The sequence below is a fragment of the Dipodomys merriami genome, unplaced genomic scaffold (assembly GCF_024711535.1).
Source record: "Dipodomys merriami isolate MVZ:Mamm:240054 unplaced genomic scaffold, mDipMer1.0.p SCAF_1, whole genome shotgun sequence".
Classification (NCBI taxonomy): domain Eukaryota; kingdom Metazoa; phylum Chordata; class Mammalia; order Rodentia; family Heteromyidae; genus Dipodomys; species Dipodomys merriami.
In genome coordinates this window covers 29,642,836-29,665,171 of record NW_027202270.1, presented here as the reverse complement: position 1 = coordinate 29,665,171, position 22,336 = coordinate 29,642,836, and the positions used below count along the sequence as shown (strand labels likewise).

The window sequence follows — 22,336 nt, the reverse complement described above, 5'->3', positions numbered from 1 at the left end:
ATAATTTTATGTTGTTACTATTAAGGTGTTTACAGAGGGGTTACCATTTCCTAAGTCAGGTAATAAGTACGTTTCTCTTTTTGGACAATGTCATCCCTTCGGTTTCCCGTTTCTCCCTCTGACCCTGCTCACAAGTTACACAGTTCATTCTCCACATAGTATATCCTGATTAGCATGATTATCTTTGTTCATCCTTCCTCCTTTCCTTTTTGCTCCCCCTTTGCCCTCCCTAAAAAGAAAAAGAAAATCCCCAAAATCACCACCACCACCAATAAAAACCCATGTTTCCATTTCCTAGAATTCATTTAAATAAATGGTATATTTTGGTTATTTTTGAGTTGGGTATTGCTTTATGCCTGGGTTCTGGGCTGCCATTCCTTATGCCTGGGTTCTGGGCTGCCATTCCTGCTTGTGTTTCCCGGTGTTGCTGGGATGGCAGATCCCCCCAGTTTTTCTCAGCCATTGTTCTTCCCCTGTATCTGTACCACCATGCCCAGCACTTAGTTGAGATGGTGTCTCTCAAACTTTTTATTTTTATTTTTGGTGGCACTAGGAATTTGAATTCCAGGCCTCACGCTTGCTGGGCTGGGATACTGCTGAGCCTTTCCTCAAGCTCTGTTTTTCCTTGGCTGTTTCTGTGATGGATCTGTTTCCTACCTGTGGCTTGCCTGAGCCTTGGTCCACCTTCCATAGACTAGGTCATGACAGAGAGCACAGGCGTATGGCACCCTGTCCAGCTTCCCTTCTGTGGAGGGAAGACTTTCCTCCTGGACTGTTCTGGTATCACAAGCCTTTCAATCTCAGCCTCCTGTGTAGTTTGGAATGACCAGACACATACAACTGTGCCCTCCTATGGCTTGAGAAGGGGACTTGATAACTTTTCTGCCCAGGCTGACCTCAAACTGTGATGCTTCTGTTCTCAGCCTCCCAAATAGCTAGGATTACAGATATGAGCCACCAGTGCCTGGCTTCTTGTGAACTTCTTAATGCCTAGGCTGGCTTTGAACCATGATCCCCTGTGGGATCCCAAGTGGCTTCCTTCTTTTTGTATAAGATGTGCTGTGGCTGATTTTAGAGATATTAGAAAAATGTATACATTCAGACTAATGCTCCTGTTTAGTACTTACTTTAGTACTTTAGTGCTTGTTTTATTTTGCTTTGTTTTTTGGGTTTTTATCTGACATGAAATATCCATCCCATACCATATTGACTCCTAGTCATTAACTCTTCCTTATCCTCAGGTGTAAGAGATCCGTTCCTAACCACATAGGAGATTCATTCTATGCTTCTTATCCCGTTCCATCTTATCACGCTTATTCTGCATAATTGTAAATGGAGGTTTGGCTATCCATTTTTTTTTTTTGGCTTTTGTCCACTGCTCTTTTCTCAAGGCTGAACATAGACTCTTAGTTGATTTTTATAGAATGAATCATAATGAAACATAACCTTAATGTTATTAACTATCAAATTCTGTATTACAGTTTTAAAGGTAACAGACATAACCACTCAGGGTCTTTCTCTGCTTACTGCTGTAGGACTATTAAATCTTGAAGCCCATTTTCACATCTTTAAAATTAGAATCAACAGGAAAGTAAGTAGGTTGTTGAAATTTTACTATTCCCTGGACTTGAAATTGTTATAAATGAAATATTATCCATACTATTAATATTTCTCATATTGCCTTGAACACAGTATAAAGCTTAAATGTATATTATACTGATTTATTTGAAAAGATTGTTAACATAAAAAGGTTCCAGAGCTGGAAGTGGAAGTGTGGCTCAAGTAGTAGAGCAACTGCCTTAAACTAAAAAAAACCAAGTGAAAACATGAGGCACTGAGTTCAAGCCCAAAGAGGAAAAAAAAGTTGCGGAGTCCTAGTCTACAGTAATGATTTCAGTAAACATTCAACTCTTATCAGTACTAAGTAAAATGGTGAAAGAAAGCCATGCTTAGAGGTAGAGAACATTCATTGTATTTGATACGGAACACTCAGCTTTTAAAAGATTATATTCAAGTATTGGTTTGCATTTCATGACTCTGAAGCTGAGGTAAAAAATACTGTTACTTTTAGTTTCAGATACACCACCTCCACCGCCACCTGCGGAAGAGCCGGTCTTTGATGAATCTCCTCCCCCCCCTCCCCCTCCAGAAGATTATGAGGAGGAGGAGGCAGCTGTGGTTGAGTACAGTGATCCTTATGCTGAAGAGGACCCGCCATGGGCTCCAAGGTCTTACTTGGAAAAAGGTAAGTTTCAGGAGTCCACTGGAGTAATGGGAAAATAAGTATATATAGAAATGAAATTGGCTGGTACTAAAGAGAGAATCTTTTTTGTTGTTGTTGGTCTTGGGCTTGTACTGAGGCCTGGGTGCTGTCCCTGAGCTTTTTCACTCAAGGCTAGCACTTTACCACTTTGAGCCATAGCTCCACTTCTGGTTTTCAGGTGGTTAATTGGAAATAAGAATCTCATGGCCTTTCCTCTCTGGGCTGGCTTTGAACCACAATCCTCAGATCTTAGCTCCCTGAGTAGCCAGGAATACGGGCTTGAGCTACCAATGTCCAGCTAAAGAGATAATTTTGTTTATTCTTTTTACTGATAGGTAAACTTTTATTTATTTGGGTCTTCCACTGAATTTTGGTGATATAATTTGCAAGGTTTATGATTTTGAAAATCATGGTAGTAAAATTGTGTGTAATTTTATTTAAGTTATGGTTATCTGTTGTCTATTGAGCTTGAGTTTTACAAATGATTTGTATAAGACAAAAATCACAAAAGGCTTTTCTGCTTCTTCAAGGTCATGTACAAATTAGTAAGATTCATTCCTCATGGACAAGAGTCTAGTTTCCTCATTGGCTGCGTTGGCCAGTGGCTGCCCACACTTTTGCATCACATGGGCCTCCTGATAAAAGACGCTAATACTGCCGGGCGCTGGTGGCTCACGCCTGTAATCCTAGCTACTCAGGAGGCTGAGATCTGAGGATCACGGTTCAAAGCCAGCCCGGGCAGGAGACCGTGAGACTCCTATCTCCAATAAAACCACCAGAAAACCGGAAGTGGCGCTGTAGCTCAAGTGGTAGAGCGCTCGCCTTGAGCTGAAGAGCTAAGGGACAACGCCCAGGCCCAGAGTTCAAGCCCCACGACCGACAAAAAAAAAAAAAAAAAAAAGACGCTAATACTTTATACTGTATATAAGAAATCCACGCGAAATGTAAAGACAATTTTGAGTAAAAGAAAAAGAATAAAGAGAGCTGTATTGACTATATTAATGTGAAAGTATATTCAGAGCCAGGAATATCATCTGTAGTAAAGATCGATATTTTGTAAGGATAATTAAATTATTTCACTAAATAGGACATAATAATTTTATATATATATACATATATATGTATATATATACATATATATGTGTATATATACATACATATACATACATATACATACATATACATATATATACATACATATATATATATATATATATATATATATATATATATATATATATATATATATATATATACTGAATCTTTGATAGTGGGCATAGGCCTCAGACCTGTAATTCCAGCTATTCAGGAGCAGTAATTAGGATTGTGGTTTGAGGCCAGCCCTGGTGCAAAGTTAGTGTGACCCTCAACTCAATCAGCAGGCTGGGTGTGGTAGTGCACGCTTGTGGTTAGTAGGAAGAGGATTACAGTTTGATGTTAGTCCTGAGCCAAAACATGAGACACTACCTAAACTAAACCAAAGAAGGGTTGGAGTTTTGGCTCAAGTAGTAGAGCATCTCCTAGCAAGCACCAGGCCCCAAGTTCAAAACTCCAGAACCATTAAATTAAAAAAAAACTTTTATGCAAAAATAGAAAAACCTGACATTCTTGTCTACATTTTTGGACAGAAGAAATAGGAGATAATGGCCAGGGGTATAGCTCAGTGACAGAGTGTTTTCCTAGAATGTACAAGGACCCTTATTGGAATAAAAAGAATAGGAAAGTTAAGTATGTCCTGTAAATCAGAAAGTGTGATAGTTGTGATTTGAATGATAGAATATTATCCTAACCATTTCCTAAGCTTAAGTGCTGGGATTTGCCAGATTCTTGTGTTATAGTATTTGCTTGCATTACATTCTTCTTAGTGAATTTCTGTCTGTGCCATTTCACCTCTCTTCCTTTTTATCAAGTCATCTGTTCTTCTGTATTTCCAGCTCATCTGTGTTTCTTTTACCTAGATGTATGAATAATTTGTGATAAATGTCAGGTAACATTTCTGTCCTCACAAGGTAGTCTCTTTCCTGTGTTTTCCTCTGTTCCTCTAAGTCAGCATGGCTGCTCTATTGATAATAAAAAATGAATAATGATCTAGTGCCAGTGGCTCACACCTGCAATCATAGTTCCTCAGGAGTCTGAGACCTGGAGGATTGAGATTTGAAGCCATCCAGGGAGAAAAAGTCTACAAGACTTCATCTCCAGACTGGGTGTGGTCAAGTGAGAACACAAGGCCCTGAGTTCAAGCACTGGTGATAGTAATTACCCCCCCCCCAAAAAAAATCTCTATACTGTGTGATCAGTGATTTAGGGAAGGTAAGAGGAGTGATAATAATAGAAACAGGAGAAACTATAGTTAAGGAAGATGTCATAGGTAATCAGTGCTGAACACTGCATGAAGGTCATTGAAGAACAGAATGAGGAGACTGGATCTCAAAATTAGAACCTTTCTTCAGTTGGTCACCTTTCAGTGACAGTTACTTCAGAATGGTGGACAGAAATAGTATGATTGCGTGAACTAAGCAGTATCATTTTAATAGAAATAGCATTCCTATTAGGTTCTGGAAAGTCTGTTAATTCCCACTGTATTGTTAAGCAGTTTTAACATACTCTTCACTGATAATGTCTGAGTTAGCCTTGTTCTATCTTATGTCAGATCACACAACAGTTCCAAACTATGTTAAGTGGGATTTTACTATTTAGGATAAGCATTGCTTTTCCCATGTAAATCATCTCATTTCAGAACATGACTTAATAAGGAGTATATTGAGATAGATAATCTTACTAATGTTCTGATTTTCTACCAATTTAATGTACTTAATTCCTAGGTACATGCTGTACAGTATTTGGTAGTCATTCTTTTTTAGCTCCTACTAGTCACCTCTATATATCACTTTTCATTTTAGTTTGGTATCATCTCAGTTTTTTTTCCCCAGTGTATATTTAGGTAGTATTTCTTAATAACTGGTTGGTTGAATAATACAGAATATAGAGTTTAGTTAGAACTAGCTGGTATTTACGTATTTAGAAGCCCGATGAGAAGAGTTTTGTTTTTGTTTTAGACAGCGTCATCTCACTATGCTTCCTTTTTTCCGGTCTGGCCTAGTTGTGCCTTGGCCTCATATTCCACCATACTCGTTCTAGAATTATTTTGATAAAGTCTTTTGCTCTAATTCAAATGTGTCTTCCTTTTGAAGAATAGCTTTGTGATATAGAAGTAAATAAGTAATTTACTGGCGTATACTTTCCCCGGAATGAAAATGAATGTTTTTAAACAGCATTGTATATGTGTGTGTGTGTTTGGTGTGTGTATATGTTCTTTTTGTTTTTGAGCTACTGGGTATAGCAGCTCAAGCCTGTAATGCTTGCTAATCCTTTGGAGGTGGAGATTAGGGGATCTACTGGTTGAAGCCAGCCTGGGCATACCCAGTGGCTGAGTAGTATGTGTCTTGTCATCCCAGTGACCAAAGAAGCATAATGGGATTATAGCCTACGCCTGCCTGGACATAAAATGAGACCCCACGTTGAGAATAGCCAACATTATTTTTAAAAAAAGGACTGGTGGAGTGGCTTAAGTGGTAGAGTACCTGCTTAGCAAGCACTCAAGGCCCTGGGTTTCAATTCCAGTATGCAAAAAATGGCAAAGCAAAACAAAAAACAGTTTCATAACTGATCACTAACGTTACAGCTACCTCACCAATAATAATAATAGGCATAAATACACTGGTGGCTCATGCTTATAATCCTAGCTACTCAGCAGGCTGAGATTAGAGGATCATAATTCAAAGGCAACCTGGACTGAAAAAGTCCATGAGATTCTATCTCCAAATAACCAGTAAAATGGAGGCATGGCCTAAGTACTTAGTAGAGGGTCAGTCTGATCAAGAAAGCCAAGTGAGGGCTGGGAATGTGGCTCAGTGGTAGAGCGCTTGCCTTGCATGCTCGAGGCCCTGGGTTCGATTCCTCAGCACCACATAAGCAAAAAGAAAAAAGCCGGAAGTGGCGCTGTGGCTCAAGTGGTAGAGCGCTAGCCTTGAGCTGAAGAACTGAGGGACAGCGCCCAGGCCCAGAGTTCAGGCCCCACGACCGGACCCAAAAAAAAAAAAAAAAAAGAAAGCCAAGTGAGCATAAGATCCTGAGTTCAAACTCTGGTATGAGTGGGGCAGGGAGGCAGGGAAGAAAAAAACAAAACCAGCTGTCCAGTTCTTTACCACTATAAACAGAGGTCCTAGAATCATACTCTGTCAATCCTACCTAATATAATTTCTACATTTTATTTTATTTTATTTTTTTGGTCCCATCGTGGGGCCTGCACTCTGGGCCTGGGTGCTGTCCCTCAGTCCTTCAGCTCAAGGCTAATGCTCTACCACTTAAGCCACAGTGCCACTTCAGGCTTTTTTTTTTCTTCTACTTATGTGGTGCTGAGGAATCAAACCCAGGGCCTCATGCATGCAAGGGAAGCGCTCTACTACTGAGCCACCTTCCCAGCCCATACAGTTACTTCTTCTTTTTTTTTTTTTTTTGTCGGTAGTGGGACCTGAACTCTGGGCCTGAGAGATGTCCCTCAGCTCTTCAGCTGAAGGCTAGTACTCTACTACTTGAGCGTCAGTCCTACTTCCAGCTTTTTCTACTTATGTGGTGCTGAGGAATCGAACCCAGGGCCTCATGCATGCAAGGCAAGCACTCTACCACTGAGCCACCTCCCCAGCCCCAATTTCTACATTTTAAAACAGAAAATTAATACACATATAGCTAAATAACTTTTATTGCTTCTAAAGTTAATTGTAGCAGCAACCTTTTTATATTCTGTATTTTTTTGTAAGCTTGAAAAATATTAACTTTGAAAAATGTTGGAGGGGCTGGGAAGGTGGCTCAGTGGTAGAGCGCTTGCCTTGCATGCATGAGGCCCTGGGTTCAATTCCTCAGCACCACATAAGCAAAAAGAAAAAAGCCGGAAGTGGCGCTGTGACTCAAGTGGTAGAGCGCTAGCCTTGAGCTGAAGAGCTGAGGGACAGCACCTAGGCCCAGAGTTCAGGCCCCACGACCAGACCCAAAAAAACAAACAAAAATGTTGGAAAATACAAGGTTTATAGCTTAACTTGTGACATAAAATTACATTGAATCATGTTTGGGTTTGGCTACCTTTTTTATGTAACTGAGTTTTGAACTCAGGGTCTTAAGCTTCCTAGAGTGGTGCTCTATTGCTAAGCCACACCTCCAGATTTGTTTTTCATTGGTTATTTTTAAGGTAAGGTCTAGCATCTTGTGATGAATCTACTTTTGGGCTTCCAGAGATGGAATCTCAGAGACTTTTCTCCCTGAGCTGTCCTGGAACTACAATCGTCTCAGGGAGCTTAGAATGGCTGCTGTGTGCCAGCAAGCCCAGCTTACTGGCTTGAGAAAGGGCTGTCATGAACTTTTCTGTTTAGGGTGGGCTTTATCTGTTCAATCTCGGCCTCCCAGGAATGCAGATATGAGGCACTGGTACCCAGCATGTTTGGCTATCTTTTTTTCTTTTCTTTTTTGTCAGTTGTGGGGTCTGGACTCTGGGCCTGGGCGCTGTCCCTCAGCTATTCAGATCAAGGCTAGTGCTCTACCAATTGAGCCACAGCACCACTTCCAGCTTTTTTTGCTTCTGTGGTGCTGAGGAATTGAACCCAGGGCCTCATGCATGCAAGGCAAGCACTCTACCACTGAGCCATTTTCCCAGCCCCTATTTGGTTGTCTTTTTAAGAAGTACAGCCTGAACTCTTCCACGCTAGACCCTTGGAAAGTATTTCCTAACATCCTAAATGTATCAGCAAAAAGAAGATATTTACAAATAAGCCATTTATTTTTTAGTAAGGTGAGCCAGAAACACATACTTTCTTTTAACTTTTTAAGGCAAGTTGCATGATATTATTAGTCCCTGTTGTGGTTTCTGTGTCCTGTATCTTTATATGAGGAATAAGGTTACATGAGGAACTAAACAATAAAAACAAAAAAAACTAGTATGTACTTCTCAGAGCATGGATGAATGGTGTTATTGAGTGAATTTCTTGAATGGTTTAAAACTGGTAACAGGATTGTATAAAAGTTGTCTTAATTGGAGTATAAGGTACCCAATTTTTACCAAGCTGTTGAGGTAGTTGGAGTTAGCAGTCAGAGATTATGTGAGCAAGGTCCCTGTGACCACTGGTTTAAGTAATAATAAAAGTCACAGAGTTAGGAGCCAATGGTTCACGCCTGTAATCCTAGCTACTCAGGAGGCTGAGATCTGAGGATCACAGTTTGAAGCCAACCCAGGCAGAAAAGTCTGTGGGACTCTTATGTTCAATTAACTGCCAAAAGCCAGAAATGGAGTTGTGGCCCCAAGTGGTAGAGGCTCTGAATTCAAGCCCCAGGACCAGCATCAATCAATCAATCAATCAATCAATCAATCAATCAATCAATCATTCGCCACTGAGAGCCTATAGGTGTCTTGGTTATTACTTTTAGACTATTATTTTGATATATTGATGACATAATACAGCTTATATTTATAAAGAAGAGCTATATAGTAGACTCATTATTTATTTGTACATTAGTTGTGAGAATTTAACCATCATCTGACTCAGTGATTAGGAAGGAGATAGGAATCTATTTGTTTTATTACTCACTTGGCTCTCATGTTTGTCACAGAACTAGTTTAATTCTGTCAAGTAACTGTTTTTACACAATGTGGTGTTTTTATGCAGTATGGTTTTTACACAGTATGTGATGGTACCTCAACACAAGTGTAGCTGATAAAATAGCCATTTTTCATATTCTGAGATGTTAGACTAAATGAGGCTAATTGTTCTCTTTTTCTTTTTTTTGCCACTTGCACTAATTAGAACCTAACTTAATTTTTGGATCCAGGAAATAGGATTTCATTTGTATAGGAGTGGTTACAAGATAGAGATGTGTGTATACACATACACACACATAAATTTTGTGTGTGCTTATTTATAAAGTTGCTTTGAGTGCTCATGGTTTTATTTTTCAGGAATAGACTTCTTCACATCCTGTTTTTTTCCCCTCCTAGTTGTGGCAATATATGATTACACAAAAGACAAGGAAGATGAGCTGTCCTTTCAGGAAGGAGCCATTATTTATGTCATCAAGAAGAATGATGATGGTTGGTATGAAGGCGTTATGAATGGAGTGACTGGGCTCTTTCCTGGGAATTATGTTGAATCCATCATGCATTATTCCGAGTAAAGTTCAGCAGGGCTGTGCTTCCTCCCAGGAATAGTCAGGTCTTCCCAGATTACCCAGAGGCCCTGGGCATTTCCTCCAGTGAAATAGAAAGAAGGGTACAAATGAGAAAAACTACTTTTTTTTAAATCCCCAGTATTAAAAACAAAAAGACAAGCCAAATCTGAACAAATGCATCTTTCTGCCATCATTTGTACTATGCTGAGCTGTCTGGATCGAAATAAAGTGACCATTTCTGAATATGTCAAAAGTATACCTACATATTTAAGTATGTAGCTAAAACAAATCAGATTGACTGATTCAGAAAAAAAAAATCTGGGATCTTTCTCAGGAATACTGTATACTTTTGGATTCCTCTTCCTACAGAATTTGTGACATTGGATGTTCTTCACTGTCTGTGCTAAGGGGTTAAACTCATGGCCCAGTGGAATCCTAGCTCCTTACTTCTATCACAAGTATGAAGAGGAGGGAACCAATATTTAAATACTATACTTAACTATTTAAAAAAATGGTTTCAGATGGCGTTTTTCCTCTTAAACACTGTAAATTCTACATTCTCTCAGCACTTGAGTGTGCCAGACAAGTTAATACTAAACTCAATTGCATCCATGTCTTTGTAGATTATAAGGATGATGAAATGTGAAAGTCTCCAAACATTCTGAAGGTGGTAAACGGTTGCCATAGTTTGATTATAATGTGCTGCTGCATAAGATACATGGCCATTAAGAGCCGGTGCCCGATGTGAAATGTGGTAGGTAGGTTGGTTTGTATGCTGAGGTTGGTGTGTGAAGCTAGAAATTAAGGTTCTTAAGGCTCTGATGGACTGAACTGTAGTGTCCTTGTCTTAGCTACTGTTTCCAAGATTATGATTTTGGAGGTGAAGCCAACTATTACTATTCTTTTGCTATTTAAAAACAACACACACACATATATATGTATGTATGTATATTTACATATGTATATATATATATATGTATGTGTTTTTTTTTTAAAGGAAGAGAATAGCAGTTACAATTGTCTTTACAGTCACTGGGAATGGAAGGCTGTTACTGTGCTCTCTGAATGTTATTAATGACCAGTGTTAGCTGCTGCCTAGCATTATCTCACTAAGCTCTATGTAGTAAAGAACCTGATTTTGTATGATTAAACTCAGAAGTAGCTGCTCTTAATAAAAATTTGAACTTTATATCTGAAACTAAGAATAAAAGAGAGTAAGATTAATAAGCAGAAATTCTAATCTAATTAAATTGATAAAAAATAGATCCGTATAACTTAGAGAAAAACAGCAGAAAGATATTTCTCCCCATCTGAACAGTGACAGCTTCAAACTGAGTACAGATCTGATGGCTTTAATAATCATTTGTCATTAGCATAACAAATATTGAAAAACAGTAGAGTGGTTGCTGCTCAGAGGTAAATACCATGATAGTGGGTCCAGAGTTCCAGCATACTTCTCCAGTCCAGAAACTTGGTCAGAATAGGTCTTTGCCAAGAGGCAATAGCTTCATCGATCGATTTCAAATGTAGGTCTTGAACACAACAAGTAGTACATAGAACTTGGTTGAAAGATGAACAAGTGTAGTGTATGAGGAAATTTAAATGGTGTAGGCTGAAATTAACTTTCATTTGTAAATCTTATCCGAGCATAAAACATCACAATTTGATTAAGATTCAGCTAGTTTTCTTACCAAACTTTTCTGTTTTAAAGTTGTTTAAAAAACACATTAGAACTTGTTTTGCATTTCAGTTTTTCTTAATGCTCTACATTTAGCTTTAATAACTTGTCTTTAATACACATTCTACTTCTTGCTTTTGTTAGGTCATCTTCACATGACTTACTCCTTGCTTTCCTTCAAACTAATGGCTTGGAAATGTTCTCTGAGCTCCATAATGAGACCAAACAAGACTATAATAGAAAGGTTGAACTCTCCTAAGTATTGGTGCATAACTAGAATCTTTTGAAATTACTTTTTTCAATTATTTATTTTAGTAGCATTTTGCTGAGAAAGCTTGTGGGTTAATAAAGGCAGAAGGTGTTTTGAAATCCAGCAGCTAGCTCAGTACTTCCAGAAACAAAAGCAGCAGAACTGAGCTGCGGTGGCAGTCAGCAGGAGTGCAGCTCGCCTGCTGTGCAGAAGGTACTGGTGAGGCCCTTTATGCTGAAGATCTGCACTGGGGGAAATTTATGTCTGTTGGTTTTTTCCTATGATTCAATAGGAATGTTATATGAGTTTTTTATTTAAAAATTTAAATTGTTATTGTAAAGGTGGTGAACAGAGGGGTTACAGAGTCACTAATTCAGGTAAAAAGTGCATTTCCTTTTGGGCAATGTCACCCCTTCCCTCGCTCAAGATTTTTTTTTTTTTTAACTGGTTCTGAGGCTTGAACTAAGGGCCTGGGTGCTCTCCCTGAGCCTCTTTGTGCTCAAGGCTAGCACTTGAGCCACAGCACCACTTCCAGCTTTTTGTGAGTAGTTTATTGGAGATAAGTGTCTCACAGACTTTTCAGCCCAGGCTGGCTTTGAACCATGATCCTCATATCTTAGCCTCCTGAGTAGCTAGGATTACAGTCATGAGCCATGAGTGGCCAGCATTTTTCTTTTTTAAACAAACACTATTTTTTCCTTTTCGGTCATGGGGCCTGAACTCTGGGCCTGGGCACTGTCCCTCAGCTCTTCAGCTCAAGGCTAGTGCTCTACCACTTGAGCCACAGTGCCACTTCTGGCTTTTTGTGCTTATGTGGTGCTGAGGAATCAAACCCAGGGCCTCATGCAGGCAAGGCAAGCACTCTACCACTGAGCCACCTTCCCAGCCTCCACAAACACTAGCTTAAACGGTTTTTGATGTTGTTGGTTGTGGGGCTTGAACTCTGGGGCCTGGGCACTGTCCCTGAGCTCTTCAGCTCAAGGTGAGCACTCTACCACTTGAGCCACAGGGCCAATTTTAGTTTTTTTGATGGTTAACTGGAGATGAGTCTCATGGACTCCTGCCTGGGCTGGCTTTGAACCATGATCCTCAGATCTCAGCCTACTGAGTATTCAGGATTATAGGTTCTCTTGAAAGCATACTACATAATAATGAACTAGGCCTACAGTAATCGGAGACTTTTAATGTATGTAATATAGATTGCATGCCATTAATAGTCCATGAGATAGTTTCTTTTAAGTGTCAGATCCGTTTTTCTAATAAACTAAAGATGGTTGGTATTTGAATTTCAAATAAGAAAATCTTGATATGCTACATATTAATAATATTGCAAAGATAACCTGTCTTAAAATTTGATCAGTAAGCAACCATTTTATTAACATAGAGGGAATGATGGTGTTCTTTCCTCCTAAAATGTTTGTGTGGCCCAAATCGGTTCCTTTTTCTTAGTATTAATATTTGAAAGTCTATGAGGATATAAATTCTTGTCTTTGACCTATAGTCAAGGCAGATTGGAAATAAAGAGTGCCAATGTTTCAAAATCTAAGCCTGAGATACTCATCCTGCTGTGTTTGAAATAAATATGAATCTTTTAATATATAGGGTTCATTATTTTCCATCTTCTGGCTACTTTATTCTGTCTTCTTCAGAGGCTCCTGCTTGTCTCCATCTTGAGGTTGGTATGACTGCTGATTTTGCTGTATTCCTAAGTCACTTCATGACATTTTCATCTGTTCCTTTCCTTCATCAAACCTGTTTATTATTATTATCAGTTAGAATGTTCTATGCATCTTTGTAGTAGTGTCTGCAGCATAGTCTGGTCTTTAGTACTTTTATACTGATTGAAGAGAATTCTCTTCCTGTTTGAGGAAGTATCAATATGCTAGTAGTTTGCTTTTATATTTATTTACATTTTCTTGTAGGTGACCTTTGTGCATTAAGAACTGTTCACCTTTTATTACCTTTTCTCCAATTGGAGTGAGCCTGGCATGTCTTGAAAGCCACCTTTATCTCTGAAAAGGGTTTGATGTTGGAATTGACAGGTGACTGCTACATCTTTGAAAAGCATGAGGACCTATTTACTTCCAAACTTTTTTGGCCAGGAATTCCTTGGTGTGAATGTGATATTTTCCCCATGATTTTCACAGAATCATAGAATTTTAGAGCTTGATGAGTTTTTGAATTTTTTGGTTGTCTGACTGCTATGTTTAATTGCTGGTGAACAGCTAGCTAATGGTGGAAGAGTTCTTGATTCTGTCTGGTACTCTTTCCAGTGCACCACAACTGTCTTAAATATGCAGTATTTTCTTTAAACACATTCTACTTGATGTTTTCAGGAATATACTTGAAAAGATGCCATGTTTTGATAACCATCAGAGTATTGAGACTGTTTAAAGGAGTATGTTAAGTATAACCTTAGTGAAAATAAAATTTGCCCACAAACTTCAGCACAAACTTCTATGTGTGTAGCAAAAATGCATTAGTTCAACACTGGCAAGAGCACAGCACAGAGAACAGCCTTATTTACGAGAGCCTTATAAAAGTTATTAAATGGAGGCATTGAGCTCATTATCTTTATGTTTACTTTATGCTCTTGAGTTTGAGAATCTCTATTTGAAATGACAGGGCCTAGCTGTGTATAATATCTTAAGCCTTTTTTTTTTTTTTTTGGTTAAAAAACGAAACCCTACCAAAAGTTTATTTTCACATTAAAATGAAAACTCTTTTGCAACTTCTGAATTCTGCAATTTTTATCACATTTGTGTTCATGAACCTTTCTTCTTAAAATAATTTACAAATAAGGTTGTAAACAACTTATGATCTGGCTAGTTATACTTTTAAGCTCCCAGAGCAAGTTGGTAGTGTTGAGTAAAATACCATTCAGGCAACTTGAGGGAACAGTCTGTTGCCAGTAATGTTTGTGTATGCCATTAAATCACCTCCAGATGTGGGGGAATATTCACTTTTTAATTTTTAAAATTATATTTGGAATTATTGCTGTGTACTAAAAAAAAGTTGACCTCAATAAAACCATACAAAATATACTCGTGTCTTGTGAAATTATTTGTGAAAGTATTCAATCTTCAAAAAACGGTATGTCATCTGAAAAACAGGGATATTTTTCATTGTCTCTGAATTATTATTTTATATTTCTACTGATGTTAACTGAAATACTTATAGAAATTAAAAAGTTTTTTACCTTAAGTATTGAGGGTAAGCCCCAACTTGGCTTTGTTCTAGAGATGCTTTTTTTTTTTTCCCTTCCTTTTTACCAGTTGAACCTTAAGGTTGATTTCTGTGGGTTTTTTCCCAAGGCAGTTTCTCCAGTTATGAACTATACTTTCTCAAGTATGTGTGAATTTTACTAATGTAAAATTCTTTCAACACAGAAAATGGAAGTTGACTTTAAAAATGTAGGCCAGATGTGATGTGTAGTCTGTTAGCTATCATTCCAGATGATAAGTTGACTAAAAGAATTTTCTAGTGATGTGCTTGAGAGTATAATGGATATTATGTTTATCTCCAAGAAAAAGATATCCAAGAGTGCGGCTTCAGTTTTCCCGTCTTCCTAATCCATCTTTTTGGATGTCATTAAATAATGTGTGAGAAAAATGAACACTTAGCTATAATACATTTTGAAAGAGTATTTTCATAAATGAAGAATTCTTATTCATAAATAACAACTTTTTGACTTATGAGCAATCTTGTATCAAAGATATGTAGTATCTAGTGTTCGTTGTCTTAGTTGACTCCTGTGGAATCACATGGGTTGAAGTGCTTTGTGGATTTGAGGGAGTAAGTAGTATGCCATTTCTTCCGTTGTCTGGTTGCCTCATGCCCAGTTTATACAGTAAACATCTTCCTTGAAAGGTATAAGAGCAGTCTGACAGATGGCAAGAGGAGGAGGAGGAGGAAGAGGCCTTTTTTGGTTTTGGTAAATCAGTGAACAGATTTGTTAATGTGAGAACACATATATCTTAACATGGCTATCCAACAGAACATTTCAAAGCCTTGGGGGGGAGCAGGGGAGAAAGGCATTCCTTTTTTACTAGTTTGTACCTAGTATGCTTTATTTAAAATCATTTAGTTACTAATGCATTTAATGACCAAAGCTCTGCAGTTTGTTAATATAAATTATCCATCTTCACACTTACGGTAAAGCCTATTTTGGGGGGGGAGGTACCCTGACCTAAAAAAACAATGTTTTTGATGGTGCCGATTCATGAACACTCAAATCCCTGTGTTTAAATGTAATCTATGTATTATTTTTATTAAGGATTGGGTAGACTGACATAATGAAAACATGTAACTGGGAAAAACAAACACTGGCTGTATGACTACTGCCCTAAGCCATTATAATAGGTGACTGACAGTAACTGGCAAGAGTAAAACTGAAAATAACTTAATCCAGCAAAACAAAAACATCAGTAGTACTGAATATATCTCTTTCATGTATATATATATATATTTATATATGTGTGTGTATATATATGCATATATATATATATATATGCTTTGCACAAATCGGAGCAAGGCACATGATGAAATGGGCGTATTTATACAGAAGAAATAAACAGCAACAAGGCTGAAAGATAAACAATTTCATCTTTACCGAGCTGTGCATAATCCTCAGAATAATGTCCTCTATCTGGTACTTTATAATGCAGTTTCTCTTGGCATCTCTTCATGCTTTAAAAGGGTATCTCTACATTACAGCTATTAATGACAAAGCTCCCATAGCCTAGAAGAAAGAAATGAGGGAAGGAGCAATCCCGGTTAAACAATGTGCAATTTTTCTTAAACAGTAAACAATGTTTTTTATAACATTTAGCACAAGCTATCAATATTTTATCTTTAAAAATCTCTGTAAGACATCATAGTGGCTGACATTTAAGAAAAATGGTTTTGAAACATTCCAGTTAATGCTTATTTCATAGGTGGGAGATTATTTACAAGTAGAAAGGAGGTGAGGAATCATGAAAACAGCCGTTTTTGGTATGAAGATATAATTTATAAATTGAACGAACCAATGGGCAGATCCCAAAATGAAGGATGCTCTCCCTCCCCACTGTAAGTGCTGCAGACACATTTTACTGCCTAGGAGATTGTCTCCAATCCCAGTCATGCACTTGGTATTTAGAGCTACACACACAAAGCATATGCACTTCTGAACCCAGCTGTATCTCAAATATGTAATATTTACCCATCACTGTGACTCGATTTCACTTCTCTAAAATGTCTTTGGTGGAAAGCATCCAGATCTCATTTAGGTAGATGAAGCCAACTCTTTCAAGAGTTATTTTTTTTCCGTTTTGGCCCAAACCAGGAATACTTTGCTTTCATTAGCACCTCAAAGTTTGCTTGTTGAGATATTGGGGTGTGTATTTGTGTTGCTATTATTCCAAAAGGGTTCAAGGCACTGGGGATTATTATAGCAAATAGTTTTCTCAATGTTTTATTACTTCAAGCAACAAGCAAACCAGTTTTTTTTAACCCCCTCAAGTAGTAGGTTTTGCTTACTTTTATTGACCAAGTTTACTGTTAAGATTATGGATTTCTTTCACATATTTTTTAAGAGCACAAAACTAAGGGCTTTTGATTTTTTTCAGGGTTGGAGTGGTCAAGATGTTGAAATGTTAATGGACTTAAAAGGAAACAGCTTAAAAGACAGTGAGATATTTAATTCTGTTCTACTTGCACATCTCTTTCAGTCAGATCTGAACTTTGCAAGAGATTGCATATTTTTGTAGGATTAGGTATACCATGTTTTATACAAATGATGTAAAGTTGAATAAGAAAAAGCCTCAAAGTGCCAAAAATGTATTTACAATTTAAAGGTATTTTTTTTAAAAAGCAAGTCATACTTGGTCAGATGTAGAGACATAAATTATTATGCCTGTCCTATTGAAAGCACATTATCACACCTAAGTCACACAGGGCCATAGGGACTTACTTGGTCTAACATGAGTAAAATCACTGTGATTACTTATGTTAGTTCAGAAGGTATGGGAAAAAGTTTGGTAATTTATAAAGAAGGAATGGGTTTTACTTAAAAGGTACCTTGTGTTTGTAACATAAAATTGGTTTTAGCTGGGGAATAAAGTTGACAAAGGGTTCTGAAGGAAGTGGGATACAACCAATACACCCCATTACCTGAAACTTGTTGCAGAATAAATGATCCTTGACACGAGGAGATGAGCAGTTTATGCCAGAATAGCTGCATCTGAAACTCAAACTGGATTTCCAGGTCCTGCAGTTAGCTTTGATTTTAGAATTATCATTCTACTGGAAGACCTCTCAATTTTAACTTGCCTGATAAACTCAGCATTATTTATATAGCAACAAGGCAAACAGAGGGGACCCCAAACAATTGACTGTTTTCTGCAAGATATACTCTCAGTGGGCAGGAGCACCTTAATGCTTGAGGACTGTAAAACACGTAATAATTGTATTACTTTGAAAATGTCTTAAATGTTACAGAATTTGTCTTCATTAGACCCTATCATTAGACCCTATCGTTTTCATTCTTAAAAGTTCCAGATTTTTTTTTTAAAAGCCTGCTTACAGCTAAAGGGATATGTGTAAAAAAAAAAAAAATTAGTGGTTTTTCTTTCCAAGTGAGAATTATGCATCATTTAAGAAACACAGGTATTTTAAAATATTTTGAGTAGTAGAAGCCAAGCTGGTAGAATTCAATACAGACCAGTCTGATGTTTAAATTTCTTGTGAACCTTATGAAGCAGTGATAGATCTATTGTTCTTCCGGTTTTGAAGTTACCGATAAAAGGAGTGTCCCTAATTGTGCACATCACCACCTCTCCTAGGCACCTATTTGCACTGCCCTCAATAGCAGCATGGCCTTACCCATACCATTCACTGATCAGTAAAACCAAGTTAGTTCTCCACATGTTCTCTGCTGGCTGAAGAAGCTATGTGGGCTGGAACTATTGAGCAGAAAGCAGTGAAAGAAGGCACAGTACTAGTGTTGCCTGGCAGGCAGTAGGTGACATTAACATACCAGAGGAAAAAAGTCATGAAACTACCAAGTAATCCCAGGGAAAACAAACCAACACTACATCCCAACAAACCCAAACTAAAAGTATAGTGTCACTTTGGACTCTTCTGATTCAGCTGAATCACCTTTTTTAAGAATAGTTCCATCACTGGAGAAACACATGGAAACAGCCTATGGTCAGCCCACAGGATTGGGGACAGAAATGACTCGGTCCCTGTCTGGCATCACTAGTGTTCAGAGATGTCTGCTCCAAGAATACACATCAGCAGCAGCAGTTCAGGATGAATACAAGAAAGACCAAGAAATTCTATGGATGGAGAGGTCTAATATAAGTGAAAGAAGACAAAACATTATTTTTCTCCCTAGAGGAAAATTAAAACTATTTTCCCTCATTAAAAAAAATGAAAAAAAAAAACAATTTAAAAAAATCCTTCAGAACTCCCTAGAGATGAACATTTAGAAAAGTAGATCCATATTCTAAGCCTACCTTACAAATATGGGTGGCTCCTTAAAATATAAAGCAGCAGGGTGGAAGGCTGGGAAATTCATTCAGAGGCCCAGTAGAGTTTGGCAATTTGTAACCAAGGTTACTCAAATTAGGGTACATGCTTAGATCCACAATGCAGATATGTTCCAAGGTCACTTTCTAAGCCTATGAAGCCTAGCAAAACTGAACAAAAGATCCCCTAAATAAAGAACCAAGGATTTTAAAGAACGATCACAATGGTAACTATATTTTCTTATTGCTCTGTAAGCACGTGGCAATGGAGAAGTGCCCCTTCATCTGTGAATCAGTTTTCGCTTGGGAGAGTTCTTGGTCGTACTCATAACCTTGCATAGTAAAACTTTTATTTTTTGATAATTTACCACCTTTGCCCCACTCTAATTAGCACGCTTCTTAGGGAAGTGCCTAAGATTTCTGCAGTTAGCCTTTCATTGCCAGATGTATGCACTATCATTGCTAGACTGGTCAGCTTTTATTCTCTTGCTTAAAAGCAGCTACAAGACTGCATTTTATTCCTGTCAATTTGCTATCATAGATGAACAAGACAATACATATCAAGGAAAAGTCACAAAACAAAAGCATATAAAGTATATAGAAGTGTAGTGTGTCATCAGCAGATTCCACGTGCATGATTAGTAATGTCACTGACTGCAGTCTGCCACAGTACTGTGCCATCAGAACAACCAGTCACCCGGACACATGTCTACAACCCGCCACGGTCTTAGTAGTTCTAGTAGCCTTGGATAAAATTATCAAAAGCCTCATTTATTATCTTTCTTTCTTTCTATGGGATTACATATTATATATAACCCATAAACAACCTGAGTGACACCAGGCCCAGGTTTTTTGTCTTCTTACTCCTCTTAGAGAGCAATGTACAAAAAAGACAGGCACTGGAGAAGCTGATTCTGTTTTCCTAATGACGTACCACAATGGGCACTGCACATATGTGTATTTCATATGCTGATTGTCCACAGTACCAACATCTACCCTTGTAGAGCACACTATAAGAGCTGTGATCTAAAGACATATAAGAACAGCATATTACAGTGATACTGTAATGGATCTTCACCTCCACGGTGATGAAGCTTCATACAACAGTACTCAAACTACTCAGAATAACAGTATCACAATTTCCATGAATTGTAGGCAGAGAGCTTACCTGTTAAAGAGAACACATCCTAGATGTCAGTGGCATCATTGCAGTACTGCAACTAGAATTACACCATGGATTTACTTTCTATGTATAGCCACATATAATATCTGAGTATTTCCCCATTCTGTACTAGTTACCCGTTCTATGAAGCTGAGAGATTTTCTTGATTTAAAGTGCCCCTTAATGTCTAGAGTAGCATCTCGAAATCTCAGTCAAGTTCTAACTTCAACCAACTGGGGGGAAAAGAAAAAACAAAAGCCCTATAGATACACCAGACATTTTGGTGGTTTTCTCCAACTGAGAAAAAGCACATTATGCATCTCTTAATTATATAACAACATGCACAAATAAGCTGCACATGGACAGACACTTAGAAAATGCCTTCTGATAGTAACTAGAAGTTTTTTGGTCCAATCCACGTGATAGACGAAAAGAAACAGACTGAACACATAGCCCCTTCTATGTCTTCCACCCCAAATACACAAAATCCGTTTTCAGATGAGGAGAGGAAAGGAATAAATAGAACCGCTCTCAGTCCGGCCTCTATATACACACACACGGATGTATACATATATACACACACACCTCTGTGAGCTGCGCACACGCTCGCGTGTGCACGTCTAGGTGGACACTACCTGAATTAACATCCCCAAACCAGGAGGCTCTGAACCCCTGAACTGACGGTGCTCGGGAGAGCTGATTGTAGAATGACTTCAGCGTGGCAAGTTGCGGGCAGCTACCAGTCCCGGGAGAGCTTGGTGTTCTGGTCTCTCTTGGGGGGAGCCGGCGGGGGCCCCCTCCGCAGGGTCGCATAGCCTGCCACGTGGCTGCCCCCGAGGCTGGCCTTCTGCGGGTCGGAGAGCAGCTCGGGGGGCGGCGGGGGCAAGGCCATGTCGTCCATGGTGGCCGTGGGCTCGGCTCGGGACAGGCGGGAGGAGGAGAGCGAGCCGTGCCGCGTGATGGACTTGCGCTGCAGAGTCCGGTTGAGGTCGGCCAGGAACCCCGGCTGGACGCTAAGGCTGGGCTTGGGAGAGGTGGGCACTTGAGGCGCGGCCGCGGCCGCGGGCGGCTCGGGCGAGTCCGCGCGCGTGAGGCGCGTGCTGTCGTGGCGCTTGGGCCGGGTGGGCGGGGGCGCCCTCCTGCCGGCCGCCTTGGCCCAGGCCTGCGGCTGCGGGTTCACCACGGCCACTTTCGGCGACGTGCTGGCGGCGAAGACGGCCGGGATGTCGACGGGGGGCAGGGGCAGCTCGGTCTCGGGCGGCGGGGGCGGGAAGTCGGAGTCGGAGGGCGGGGAGGGGAAGTCCGCGGCCGGGGCCCTGCCGCCGGCGGGCGCGGGGCCGTGCGGGGCGAGGCCGGGCAGGTGCACCCCGGGCAGGTGCAGCTTCCCGGGCTTGGGGGGCGCGGCGGGCGGCGCGGCCTCCTTGCCGGGGGAGCCCGCGTCGGCGGGCGGCGCGAACCGGCTCACCAGGCTGTCCACCGACGGCCTCTTGGGCTCGGGCGGCTCGGCGCCGCCGCCCGCCGCCCGCATGCTGGAGTTGCGCTGCGGGGTCGGGGGCGGCTTCTTGCCCCCGGGGCTGGACATCTTGCCGGGCTTTTTACCGGGCGAGCCGCCCTTGTCCGGGGCGGGCGCGGGCGGCGGCGGCGGCGGCGGGGGGAACGCCAGGCTGCTCTCGGGGGGCGGCGGCGGGAAGTCCGGGGAGGGCGCGGGCGCGGGCGCGGGCTGCCACTTGGGCTTGGCCTTCACGGCCGGGGGCGACTGCGGGGCGGCGGGCGGCCGGGGCTCGGCGGGCGGGGGCGGGAACTGGCTGGCCAGCTGCCTCACGGCCGAGGGCGCGGGCGCGGGCGGCAGCGGCGAGGCGGGCGGCAGCGGCGAGGCGGGCGGCCTGGCGCCCAGGCTCTGCTGCTTGGGCAGCGTGGGCGGCGGGCCCGGCGCGGGGGGCGAGGGCGGCGCGTAGGCCGCCGGGAAGGCCGGTTGCTTTTTGGCGGGGGGCGCCGGGGGCGCGGGGGCCGGGGCGGCCGGGGCGGCGGGCGGCGGCCCGGCCTTGGCGCTGCCGGGCGGGGGCAGGGGCTTGGGCGGGGCGGGCGGGGGGAGGGCGGCGGGGGGCGGGGCGGGGGGCGCCGCCGCGGGGCCCAGCGGGACTTGGTGGAGCTTCAGCGGGGGCGGGGCGGGGCTGAAGGGGGGCAGGGAAGGGGCGCAGGGGGCGGGCTTCAGCTGGGCCATGGCCGAGCCGGGCGTGGGGGGCGGCGGGGGAGGGGGGGG

At 41.0% G+C, this 22,336-nt stretch overlaps 2 protein-coding genes across 29 annotated transcripts in view; one reads left to right on the top strand and one right to left on the bottom strand.

Annotated features, from left to right (window-relative positions):
* Positions 1–9,725, top strand: part of Abi2 (abl interactor 2) — a 75,781-nt gene extending 66,056 nt beyond the window's left edge. For all 28 annotated transcript variants that reach the window (XM_070019062.1, XM_070018948.1, XM_070018921.1 and 25 more), the window contains 2 exons: positions 2,072–2,245; positions 9,303–9,725. In XM_070019062.1, the coding sequence (XP_069875163.1) occupies positions 2,072–2,245; positions 9,303–9,478 (350 nt within the window). In that variant the 3' untranslated portion in view covers positions 9,479–9,725. The remainder of the gene's footprint in view (positions 1–2,071; positions 2,246–9,302) is intronic.
* Positions 9,726–13,998: 4,273 nt separating this feature from the next.
* Positions 13,999–22,336, bottom strand: part of Raph1 (Ras association (RalGDS/AF-6) and pleckstrin homology domains 1) — an 83,662-nt gene continuing 75,324 nt past the window's right edge. The window contains 1 exon segment of the mRNA XM_070018820.1: positions 13,999–22,336. Within this exon segment, the coding sequence (XP_069874921.1) occupies positions 20,813–22,336 (1,524 nt within the window). The 3' untranslated portion in view covers positions 13,999–20,812.